This window comes from Mustela putorius, unplaced genomic scaffold (genome assembly GCF_011764305.1).
Source record: "Mustela putorius furo isolate JIRA1106 unplaced genomic scaffold, ASM1176430v1.1 tig00537227_pilon_pilon_pilon, whole genome shotgun sequence".
Lineage (NCBI taxonomy): Eukaryota > Metazoa > Chordata > Mammalia > Carnivora > Mustelidae > Mustela > Mustela putorius.
The window spans coordinates 1,885,499-1,897,775 of record NW_025422368.1 but is presented as its reverse complement, the minus strand read 5'-3'; the positions used below and the strand labels follow the sequence as shown (position 1 = coordinate 1,897,775).

The 12,277-nt window shown below is 50.6% G+C and overlaps 1 protein-coding gene across 11 annotated transcripts; it reads right to left on the bottom strand.

The window, feature by feature from the left end:
• Positions 1-829: 829 nt before the first annotated feature.
• On the bottom strand, positions 830-7,463 carry SMUG1 (single-strand-selective monofunctional uracil-DNA glycosylase 1). Of its 11 annotated transcripts, none has more exons than XM_045073107.1 (5): positions 7,384-7,447; positions 6,612-6,684; positions 5,593-5,748; positions 3,240-3,532; positions 830-2,202 (listed from the first exon to the last, which is right to left on the bottom strand). In XM_045073107.1, exons 3-5 carry the CDS (start codon positions 5,690-5,692, stop codon positions 1,675-1,677), a joined length of 921 nt encoding a protein of 306 aa, XP_044929042.1. In that variant the 5' UTR covers positions 5,693-5,748; positions 6,612-6,684; positions 7,384-7,447; the 3' UTR covers positions 830-1,674. The 11 variants fall into 11 exon arrangements, with proteins under 11 accessions (XP_044929042.1, XP_004774621.1, XP_044929044.1 ...); XM_004774564.3 differs by having other exon boundaries at positions 5,523-5,748; positions 7,384-7,443; XM_045073109.1 differs by lacking the exon at positions 7,384-7,447 and adding an exon at positions 7,082-7,377.
• Between the last annotated feature and the right edge of the window lie 4,814 nt (positions 7,464-12,277).

The window sequence follows — 12,277 nt, the reverse complement described above, 5'->3', positions numbered from 1 at the left end:
TTTTAAAAATTACATATATATGTGTATATATGTATATATATAATGTATATATGTATATATATATGTATGCATGTATATTTTTGTATATATATATATATAAAAAATACATATATATGTATTTTTTTAAATAAATCTCTACACCCAACATAAGACTCCAACTCACAACCCTGATATGAGTCTCATGCTCCTCTGAGCCAGCCAGGCTCACCTATACTAAAAATCTTTTTCATTTTGGAAGCTGGCCTGTCCCAGGAACTAGAATCCAACCATGTGTTCCTCATTAAGGTCCCAAGACCTACTCTATTCCCAACCTGAGTCACCTTTCCAGCCCTATTAAAGGGCACACCAACCAGTCATCCTACAGACATAAGAAATGAGTTAGACAGAAATAGCGTGCTCCCATTCACCCATCACCTGCTCCCCACAGGGCCCTGAGTAGCAGACAAACCTCTGAGACCCTTAAGCTCTGATAACACCACAAGAGTTCTTTTTTTCATCATCTCCCTAGAGACCCACAAGAACACCTTGCAAACAGTGAAGAGGTTAAGGGAAAATCTAAACTAACCCTTCCATCTTGGACATGCAGGAGAGGGGAAAAAAAGGATCCACACGAAGGGTTTAGGAGCCTTTTTTTCCTTTTAAAGATTTTATTTATTTATTTGAGAGAGAATGCACTAGTGGGGGTAGGGGCAGAGGGATATGAGAAGGGAGAGCCAGACTCCCTGCTGAGTGGGGCACCTGAGTGAATATGACCTGAGAGATCATGACCGCACCGAAGGCAGTCGCCTAACTGGCTGAGCCGCCTAACTGACTGAGCCACCTATGCGCCCCGGTTTGAGAGTTTTTAATGCTCAGACTGAAAAATCACAGGCTGGGTTTTTCATAAAAAGTTATCAGTCCTCCTATAGCAGGACAAGGATCCACCCCTCACCCAGCAAGGTCTTCGGAGTGGGGGAGCTCCCCCTGTAGTGTGGTACAGTGACACCCCAATCAAGAGGCAAAAAAGCAAGAAGCAGGAGCCCCCACCTGCCAGGCACAAAGCAAGGCACTTTCAAGTGTTATCTCACTTAACCCCCACCCCCACCCCATGCAGCAGGGAGCCCCATTTTACAGACGAGGATCCCGAGGCTTGGAGAGGTTAATCAAGTTGGTCCAAAGTCATGAAGTCTCAAAGCCAAGATGAAGAAAGCCAGTCTTCTGGTCTTCCCCACTGGGCCACGCTGAATCCTTTCTCTGATCCAGCTTCCGTCTCCCGGAAGAAGTTCACTCGTAACACCCATAGCCCTCCATTTGTCCTGGTCCCTGTGAGGAAATGGCTCAGCTTGAAGGCAGTTGTTCTAAGAGGACAGGTGAGGATCCTGGCAGGCTCTTCTCTCAAACACAGCCTCAGAAGTCACTGCTCAGAGCACTCACAGCTGACCAGAGGCTCCCCAGGACACGGTGAGGTAGAGCACTCCTCGGACACCAAGGCTCCGTGCAGCCGGTTACCACAGGGGCATCGCTCAAAGAAGGTAAAAGATGCAGGGAGTAGTGTCAAAACTGCCACGGCAGGTCCCAGCAACCAGGGAGACCAGAAGGAGCCTGTGGCTCCAGTCCAGGGCACCCACAGTCCTCTGCTCCCCCTGGGATAACCTGGGGGCCTAGAAAACCTCCTGTGCTGGGCCACAGGGGCCCTCACTTTGTTAGCAGTGGCAGCAGCCCCAGCTCATTCAGTCTCTCCGTGGCTGCTGCCTCCCATCCCCTGTTGGCCTGAGGGCTCCGAGGTGAGGGGTGCAGGAGCCCCTCCACCTGCACTTCGGGCATCAGGCCTGCCAGAGCCCGCCGTGCCCGCTGCTCCGCCAGCCGCCCCACACCCACCACCAGCCGCACCCCCAGAAGCTGCACCTGTCGGCAGAGGACCGCATCACAGGCCCCAAGAAGCTGTTCTCGCTGCCTGGCAGGTAGCTCAGCAGGCGTGAGGTTGCGCCCACTGGGAGTCAAGAAGAGCAAAGGACACAGATTGTGGACGAAACAGTGACGGAAGAAGACCTCGGGCTGTCCACAGAGGTTCCGGAAAAAGCCCCAGAACCGGGCACCGCTCACCTCTGACTGAGGGCACTCCAGTCCCAGCACTGGTCGCTTCGGGTGCTCTTGGGGTGGGGTCAACACAGGTCCCCCAATGCCCAACCAGTCCCGGACTATACTCACTTCCCCAAAGGGCACCTGCCAGAAGGGGGGAGAGACAGGAGGGTTTCAGTCTGAAGATCGGACACCAGGGTTCTGCACCAGCTGACCCCTCCATACCCACCATGAGGCTCCAGCCTGGACACCCCATCCCCATCCCCAGCACTTTTGCCCAAAGGCCTGAGACAAGGATGATTCGGGCCCTATAGTTTGATCCTGCCCATCCTTCTCCAGTTTTTTATTGTGGACCGTGGTGCAGAAGAATCTGTTTACTTCTATCCCCACTTGCCTTTGGAACCACATCCAGAGAGTATATGGGACTATCTGGCCCTCCACAGGATGTGATGGGTGGTACTGGGGCAGACAGATGGTCTGAGACAGAAAGACAGCCAGTGTTAGAGGAGGCACAAGGACAGGACTGACCAGTGCTCTCTGGGTGCCCTCTCAGCCCGGAGCCTCAAGCTGTCATTTCCATCGATCATCATTGATCATCTTTCATCCCCCAGCTGGGGTCAATAAAAGCGATTGAGCCTCCTGCCCTGAAGCCTCATCCCCTCCCCGATCTGCCAAGCACCCCCACTGAGGGGCATTCACTCATCCCAAGGTCTGAAAGGAAAGCACACAGGCCCCCAGAGCAGACTCTGTTCTGAGCCTCTCCTCAGCTCAGACACAGAAGCAGGTAAAAGCCCCGCACCTCTTCCACACCCACCTCCATCAGGCAGTCTCCCTGAGGACCTGGTATTCCGGGTCCCTCTCTGACCCTAACCACACTCCAGGGAAAGAGGAGATCCGGCAAGGTAAGGATGGGGCCGGAGGAAGGAAGGGCTCGCAGAGGCAATTAGTGGACAGCTCACAGGGGAAACGGAACTACCATTAATGTGCTTGGTTAACTCTGGGCAGCGGGGCCTGGAGAGCGTCTGAGACCACAGGAGCCAGCGTGTGTACTGGGAGGGGCCAAGGGGCCCGGCCCCACACGTGTCCACAGCCAGGCACATGCTCCTCCCCCACCGCACCCACAGCCAAATATCTACCTAGGAGCCTCCCCCTCCCCATCCAGGGGAAGCCAAACCCTTTACCCCAGTCTGGGCCATGCCAAAGGGTCCAGGGTTCATGCCCAGGAACAGCACTTCCTTGGGGCCCTGGCAGTAGCGGGTCACATAGCTGCGGTGTGGTTCCCACGCGTACTCCACAGGATTGTAGATGATGCCCACAGGCTCCGAGAACTGCAGCTGGCTCAGCTCAGCATTGAGCCGCAGCTCCTCCTCCAGGAAGCTCTCAGCCAAGCTTCGAGGGCAAGGCTGGAGATCCATGGCAGGCTCATGGAGGGGCCCCGGTGGAGAAGCCTGGGGCACAGCCATGTCACTGCCACCTGGAAAAGAGACGGACAGAGGCTCCATCAGCCTTCAGCCGAAGAGTGAGAGGGATCCAGACTGGCCAGGGCTAAACTTTCTAGGGCGCAGAAGAGACTGTCAGTCACCCTCCACCCTCTAGGTCTGACAGAGCTCATCTCAGTTCTTGGTAGTGAAGGGTCCTTCCACTTCCCGCTTCAAGCATCCCTCCTCTTCCTATGTCACCTAATGAGAATAACCCGTCATTCCCCCCACTCCAAACCTCCTTTCCATCAGATATAAGCCTTGAGTCACTAGTTCCTAGGCCATGCCAAGTATATGGGAGGTTTTCAATATATATTTACCAGTGGCAAACTTTCCGCACCTCTAATGTCATCCTTAATAAAACAAGCTCAGCCAGGATGGGCTGTGTTCTGGAAACCAATGTGCTGAAGAATGAGATGCAGGTGCACCGCCAGAGCCCAGAGACTAATTACAGAAGGCTAATTACAATTGCTTCCAGGTGGTGAGCAATTGCTCTGTGCCAAGTACACCTCATTGATCCTTGTAACAACCCCAAGAGGCCAGTGTTATTGTTCCCATGTTACAGGTAAGAAGACTGAGGCTTAGTAAGGTCAAGCAACTTGCCCAGGGTCACGCAAGTAATGAAGCTGGGATATGAACCCAAACTATCTGACTCAAGGCCATGCTTTTAACCACCCTCATCTTGCCTGAGATGGTTCAATCAGCCACCCTGCTAATCCAACACCCCGCCCCCACCTCCCGAAAGCCCAGCCCAGCTTCTTGCCCACATTCAAGAATCCTCAGTGCAGGGGCACCTGGGTGGCTCAGCGGGTTAAAGCCTCTGCCTTTGGCTCAGGTCATGATCCCGGGGTCCTGGGATCAAGTCAGCAGGACCCGCATCGGGCTCTCTGCTCAGCAGGGAGCCTGCTTCCTCCTCTCTCTCTGCCTGTTTCTCTGCCTACTTGTGATCTCTGTCAAATAAATAAATAAAATCTTAAAAAAAAAAAAAGAATCCTCAGTGCAGGATGATTACTGGACTCAGAATAGACCCTTACAAGCTATGTAATCATGGTCAGAGCCTCAGGTTTTCTCACCCAAATACTCAGAATAATATCCATTCATTAGTAGCAATACAAAGGATGGAATCAGATTTAACATACAAGTGAGGGTTGGGAGGCAAGAAGGAAGTGGAGAAGCAGAACAGAAAGAAGGAAGACGCGGGGAGGAGGCAGAGGGAACACTCAAGCAAGTTCTATAGCCTACAAAGACCGTTCCTTCTAATCCTCCTCACATTTCCCATGCAAACCCAGTGTTCCAGCCTAACACTTACACTCACTCTTTCAAAAGTGCCTTTCCCACCCCAATTCCCAAAAATCTGTACATGCCATTTCTTCAAACCCAACCAAATACACTCCTTGAGCCAACCAGGACTATGACGCCTCTGCCTCTCCACACACCCAGATCATAGCCATCCTAAAGATGCAGCTCCAATGATCTCACTGGTAAAGCCTGCCCTCCTTAGGACACTGTAGCACTGCTGAAACTTCCCAGCCCCATCCCACACAGGAGCAGGGCTGGGCTGAGACCTGGAATCTGTATTTTAAACAAAATTCTGGTTGATGAAGGCTCAAACCACTGCACGTCACCATGGTTCATGGCTTCTTCCTGAATTCACACCTTGCCTCCCTACCTAGACTTGAGATCAGAAGCCAGGTCCCATTCAACTTCCCTCTGTATCTTTGAGGTCCTAGCTTTTATTAGGTAGTCAACAAATACCCACTCAACTCTGTCCATCCTACCTTTTTCAGTCCTCTTTAAAACGACCTTCTACCCGGGCACCTGAGTGGCTCAGCTGATTAAGCGATTGCTCTGGCTCAGGTCATAATCCCGGAGTCCCAGGACTGAGTCCCACATCGGGCTCCCAGCTCCATGGGGAGTCTGCTTCTCCCTCTCTTCTTCTCCCCTCTTATGCCTTCCCTCAAATAAATAAATAAAAGGCCCTTCTACCAAGGAGTCTTTCCTGACGGACTCTTCTCCATTTCTACAGCCCAAGTTCACTCAAGGCTCAGCTGCCCACTTTGCACTCCAGCTGTTTCCGAGGGTTTGCCAGGCTCTGGGTGTGTTTCCATCATGTCTGGGCCTCCCATGGGGCAGGGATCAAGGTTCTTCTCCCTCATGAGACCTCAGGGTTGACAGAACAGCTTGATCCATCAATCTGTTCTTGGACCCTAGCCTAGGGGAAGTGGGAGAGAAAAAATGTCAGGGCCAAACTTAGTAAATCCTTCTCCAGACTGATCCCGAAGTCACTGTTTTGTCTAAGTGGCTAACCAGCGCCAACTGGGCTCAAACAAAAGCCAAGAAGGAAGCCGTGTAGAATTCAAATATCTTTGGAGCCCTTGCTGTGCACATCCCCATGTAGTGCCCATGTTAGGGGGCTGGCTGCTCCAGCTCAGGGACTTCTCTCAAGTCTTAGGTTGAGCTGTGCTGGAGATAGCAAGGCTGCAGGGTACAACAACAACAACAGCAACAACAAAAAAGATAAGGCTTTATTTGCAGCATTCCAGTTTCAAACCTAATCTGAGAGCAAAAGACACAGTCTGGGTTTCAACCAAATCCACTTTTTTTTTTTTTAAGATTTTATTTCTTTCTTTCTTTTTAAGATTTATTTATTTGACAGAGAGAAATCACAAGTAGACAGAGAGGCAGCCAGAGAGAGAGAGAGAGGGAAGCAAGCTCCCTGCTGAGCAGAGAGCCTGATGCGGGACTCGATCCCAGGACCCTGAGATCATGACCTGAGCCACCCAGGTGCCCCTATTTCTTTATTTGACAGAGAAGGAGAGATCACAAGTAGTCAGAGATGCAGACAGAGAGAAAGGTGTAAGCAGGCTCCTTGCTGAGCAGAGAGCCCAATAATGGGGCTCGATCCCAGGACCCTGAGACCATGACCCAAGTTGAAGGAAGAGGCTTAATCCGCTGAGCTACTCAGGCGCCCTCCAAATCCACTTTTAATCCTGGTTTTATCTCTAAGTTTCTCGTAAGCAAACCATTTAACCCTCCTCTCTCTGAAATGAAAACCACAAATTCCATCCAACCTACCACCAACTGTTAACTCTTTTTTTTTTCTTTTCCCAATTTATGAGTCTCTCCACGGTAGGCACTGTGGTCGTCTCTGGACAAGGAAGAAATCCAAAATGAGTAAAATGTAAGCCAGGCTCATAAACTACCGAGAGAGAACACATAAACAACTCTAATACACTGTGGTTTGAGCTTTAACTTCCTAAACAATACACTATGAGAACCCAAAGGAGGAACCTGAAAGTCCTATCTAAAGCCACCAAGAATCAAAGACTTAAGAAACGATATATTATAAATTACAGTGTCATACTAAATGCAAAGGAAGCTCAGGGTAATCCAGCAATAAGTTTGGCTATCTAGGGTCTCTGACACTAAACTCAAGGAAGTGAAGAAGGAATCAAAGACACTATCCACTCCCCTGTCCCTTAGAAGCACTCTAGGAATCGACAGGGACAATCAGCAAATCCTTAAAATAACAGCAGTAGTAGTACCAGAACTTGGATTTGAAAACACCACTTATCCCTCCTACTGGTTCTGAGAGGGCCATCGGTTAAGGGTCCATAGGAAATCTCCGCGCCCGCCCTCGGGCTCCGCCCGACGGGAAAACCACGTCCCCGCAGGCTCTCCGGGCCGGTTCCGTGGGCTCGACTCTTCCTCTGCCGGGGCAAGCCCCAGACAGAGCGAAGGTCCCCAAAGCACAAACTTTCCGACTCCCCACCCGACACCGCCCCGCAAGCCTGAGAGCCCAAGCCATGCCTCAGGACCCCAGGTTCCCAGGCTCCTACTTCCTCACCTGGTTCAGCTCTCCGTCCGGTTTCCGGTTCCCTTCCCCGCCCCCACGCTCGGAGGACAGTGGGAGTCGTAGTCTACTTTGTTTCTGGAAAGAGATTGGCGTAGCCGCAGGAACTTCCGCCGGAAATACTTGGATCCCCGGAAAGCTTCTTAAATTAGCCCTAAGTGACTCTGGGGAACGTAGTTTATCTCTTATAGCAGGGGCAAAAAAATCAAGAAAGTTTTCAGGAAGGCCAGGCCCAGTAAGGACCACGAAGGTCCTAGTTTCTAGCCCTAAAGGGCAACCCACTTCCAAAAATTCATCGACAAGACTTTCCCTAACAGGATTGCGAACCAAAGAACTTCAACCATCCCCAATCTCAAAACTCACGTGAGAGTATTAACAGTGGTTAAAAAACCATTTCTAGTCCTCCTGCTGCCCCACAGATAAGAGATCTCTCTTTTGCAGACCTCCAAGGACTGTATCTAAAACATCTACCGAGGGGCGCTTGGGTGGCCCAGCGGGTTAAGCCCCTACCTTCAGTTCAGGTCATGATCCCAGAGTTCTGGGATCAAGCCCTGCATCGGGCTCTCTGCTCAGCGGGGAGCCTGCTTTCCCTGTCCTCTCTGCCTACTTGTCATCTCTCTCTGTCAAATAAATAAATAAAATCTTTTAAAAAATAAAAATATAAAAATAATAAAACATTCACAGAGGCACTTTTGGAATCTCCTAACAATTCTTTACTAATGGTTTTGAGACTCTTCTATCTCCCATCATTGCCCAAGCCTATGTCTCCATAGCTTTCACATTTCACATTTGACTTCTCTCCCTCCTCTGCCATGCAATCTACCCACCCCTATAATCTCCCATCCTTCCCAATCCTTCCCCTCAAATACTTCCCTGAATATTCCTAATCCCATGGCTGTGCCTAGTAATCCATTACCTCCCAATTCCCCAGTCCAAAACAATGTCCAGAGCTGTCCACTCCTAATTTTGTTCTTTATTTTTTAAGATTTTGCTTATTTATTTGACAGAGAGAGAGAGCACAAGCAAGAAAAGCAGCAGAGGGCGAGGGAGAGGCAGACTCCCCACTGAGCAGAGAGCCTGATGTGGGGTAGGTCCCAGGACCTGAGCTGATGGCAGAGGGCCAAAGTCTGAGCCACCAAGGCACCCCAGACTAGACCTCAGTCTAGTCTGTGTCCTAACTGTAAGATTTTCATTGTACTGGAAACTCCATAAAGCTGATTGCCTTCTGGATACGTCCCACCTCCTGCACACCTCAGCACAGCCATTCCTGAGATCAGGAAGAAGCAAGGTCTCCCTACAGGTGGTAAAGAAGAAGACCAGTAGACCCTAGAACAGGAAAAGGTGAGAAAACAAGGATGCTACCCCCTCGCCAACCTTTCCCTGCCCTCCTACCAACAGACAAAAGCAGCATGGGCTTTAAGGAAGTGTGAGCAACAACCCTCTGACACCAAAGGTGAGAAACCACCCCCCACATTTGCCAGACTTTGGAAACAGAGTTAATCATCCACCTCACAAAGTCTGTTATTTCCTGAACTTTTGGTTGTGCCAGATTCTTTCCCTTTTTGTGTCTTTGCCTCTCACCACGTATGTAAATGTATCTCTACCCTTACTTTCTAAATATGGGGGGTTTTGTTTTGTTTTGTCTTTTAAGTAGGCTCCATGCCCAGTGTGAAACCCAACATGGGCCTTGAACTCACAACCTGAGATCAAAACCTGAGCTAAGGGGCGCCTGGGTGGCTCAGTGGGTTAAGCCGCTGCCTTCGGCTCAGGTCATGATCTCAGAGTCCTGGGATCGAGTCCCGCATCGGGCTCTCTGCTCAGCGGAGAGCCTGCTTCCCTCTCTCTCTGCCTGCCTCTCCATCTACTTGTGATTTCTCTCTGTCAAATAAATAAATAAAATATTTTAAAAAAAGGGACGCCTGGGTGGCTCAGTTGGTTAAGCTGCTGCCTTCAGCTCAGGTCATGATCCCAGCGTCCTGGGATCGAGTCCCACATCCGGCTCCTTGCTCCACAGGGAGCCTGCTTCTCCCTCTGACTCTGCCTTCCACTCTGTCTGCCTGTGCTCACTCTCTCTCGCTCTCTCTCTGACAAATAAATAAATAAAATCTAAAAAAAAAAAAAAAAACCTGAGCTAAAACCAAGAGTCTGATGCTTAACTGACTGAGCCAGTATAGCTTTTTCTCTGTATCTGTGTATCTGTCCCCCTCTATGTACATCTACCCTGTGCCTCTGCTTCTTTCTCTGGAATGTCTGAAATAAAAGTATCCCAGGCTTCTAGAACTGACTGGCCCCTCAGGTTCTTCTGCCTTCATAGATCTATGCATTTGCATGTTACCAAACAAATATTGGCAGTCAAGGACCCACACTGTGCTATCATCTTATTACTTAAATTCTAGGGGCTTTACCATCCCTTGGACAGCCCTCCTGCCCACCCTACCCCTCTGCCACTTGCTTGCCAACCACTTCCAGCTTATCACCATGGCAGCCCCTCCACTTTCCAAGTCTGCTTCTGATAAGAAAGTAATGAGGGAAATGCATGACAGGCAAGCAGTGTTCCTCCAGGGCCCTAACTCCCAATGTCAGCTTCCAGGAAGAATTAGATAACTGTTTCTTTTAAAAAAAAAAAAAAAGATGTTATTTATTTATTTGTCAGAGAGAGTGAGCACAGGCAGAGGCAGAGGGAGAAGCAGGCTCCCTGCTGAGCAGGGAGCCTGACGCGGGACTCAATCCCAGGACACTGGGATCATGACCTGAACCGAAGGTAGCCGCTTAACCAACTGAGCCACCCAGGCGTCCCTAGATAACTGTTTCTGTCCCTGTAACCCCATTTATCCCAGGAGCCCAGAAATAGGAGGCCTGAACATAGGGAGAAACTGAGTCTTGGGCAACCCCACAGTGAGTCCCTGCAGCTGACCCCAGAAGGGTCTGGGAGTCTTCTCTATCTAGGCCATGCTACACCTCCCCAGCTGGTGGGTCCTTCTGAGGGAAGATGGAAGTGAGAAGCCCTGCAGTGGGGGTGCTTAGAAACAGAGACCCATAAATTTTCAAGAGGTAGAGTCTTAGAGAAGAAACTTGGGCTAGGGTGAAGCCCTCCCAACCTATTTTGACTGTGTCCCAGGCTCCTGGCCCTCTGGGAAGTCTCCAAAAGCTGGCAGACTGTCATTTATGGATAGAACTTATGGGGTAGAGACAGTAGAAGGCCTGTGGCTTGAACAGAGCCTAGAGAGTTGGGTCACTCCTTTGGGGCTAGCTGGGCCTGGGTCAGGGCCCTCTGCTGCCCACCAGGCTGCTCCTGGGGCGGGAGCCCAGGCAGGAAGGGGTTAACCTGAGGGCTTGTTTTCCTTTGGTTTCAGCGAGCTCCTAAGGCTGTGTTGGGCCATGAGCGCCATCTATCGGCCTCTGGTGATCCTAGCTCTGACTTCAAGCTCACCGGCTCTTAGGAGGGGATCTTTCCGCCCTGTCCCTGCTCCATGCTGTCAGAGTAGAGAGGAGAGTTGTCTAGCTGCAGGGCTTGGGTGCAGAAAATAGATATTGGGGATTGGAAAAGATGAAGACCATGTTTCCCTCTCCCCAAATACCAGATGTGACCCTTGGTAGCTCCTGCCACCTCTGTCCTAGGGAACCCCAAAGGGCTTCTGGTGTTTGCCTTTCAGTGGCCATATCCCCAAGCTCCACTATGACGCTGGGCACTTGCCCTCTCTCAGCCGAGTAAACATTAAAAGAGCAACAGAGAAGAGAGGTGGCGTAGAGGAGGCCTTTAGAGCATGGTCTTGGGACTCAGATGGCCTGGATTTGAATCCAGCTTTGCCACTTACTAGCAGTGACCTTGGACACGTTACTTAACTTCTCTGTGCCTCAGTTAGCTCAGTTGTAAAATGGGATTATCACTGTAAACCATCTCTTCTTTTGTGATAATTAAATGACTTAGTTACATGGTGCTCAGTAGAGTGCCTAGCTCAGAATAGTAGCTCTCTAAAGGTTAGTTATTGCTGTTATAACCATGTGTCAGGGTCTCAGGCAGACGCTAGTCTGAGAACCCAAGATCTAGACCACAGAACCACATCAGACACACACACACACACACACACAGGACAAGACTGGGCAACACATCCCTGGAGATTTCCACAAAGCCAGTGACCCATATGGGCAAGTCTAGGGGCCGGAAGTTTAGGATTACAAGAGAAGTACTTTTCAGGTCTCCAAGATCTGTAGGAAATTGGATGAGAGGGTCAGAGAAAGAAAGAACTTGAGGTAAAGATGTAGGAAGGAAAAGCACTAGGAAAGAGGTATTAACAGGCTCTTAAAAGGACCCTGATTTCTCCCCAGCCCAGTGGGGAGGATACTCACAGAGGGAGAAGGCTATCTGCAGGTCCCACAGGTCCTGCTCCCCTCTCCCTCCCAGAACCAGAGAACCAGGAAACCAGGAAAGCCCAGCTGATGCAACCTTCCATTGTCCACAGGGACACATTTAAACATGTCCCTATCCCTGTGTCTCCTGTATCTCTGCCTTCCTCTGCCCCACTGGCAAATGGGTACAGAGGATACTTCTCCAAGGGGTAAGATGAGAGGCAACATGACAACCTCTCAAAGGAGACAGAAATGTATAGCCAGCGGGGTCCCTGGCCAGCCTCACCACCCCCAGCTCTTCCAGCAGCCCAGACCAGCTTTACAGATTGATGGCCACTTAACTGAAGGCAGGTGACAGCTTCCAAGTCTCTCCAACTCGGGTGTTCTCCCAGTCCTGGGGCTGGGACACCTGGATCCCCAGGAGAGGAGCAGGACAAGCTGGATGGGTTGATTTGCATCACTTACTTGGGAAGCAATTATCGGAGGAGCTGTCAGCTCAGCACGGCTCTCTTCACTAATCGGATTTCACCAGGGCCCCAGG

What these genes read in the sequence shown, in the direction of transcription:
- SMUG1 (XM_045073110.1), bottom strand. Translation starts at nt 5,692, where the DNA reads ATGAGGGAGAAGAACCTTGATCCCTGCCCCATGGGAGGCCCAGACATG. An exon ending in GGAAACAGCTGGAGTGCAAA is followed by an intron (nt 3,533 to 5,592) that starts GTGGGCAGCTGA and finishes TCTCTTTTCCAG; the next exon opens with GTGGCAGTGACATGGCTGTG. An exon ending in TTGGCATGGCCCAGACTGGG is followed by an intron (nt 2,203 to 3,239) that starts GTAAAGGGTTTG and finishes CCCTTCTGGCAG; the next exon opens with GTGCCCTTTGGGGAAGTGAG.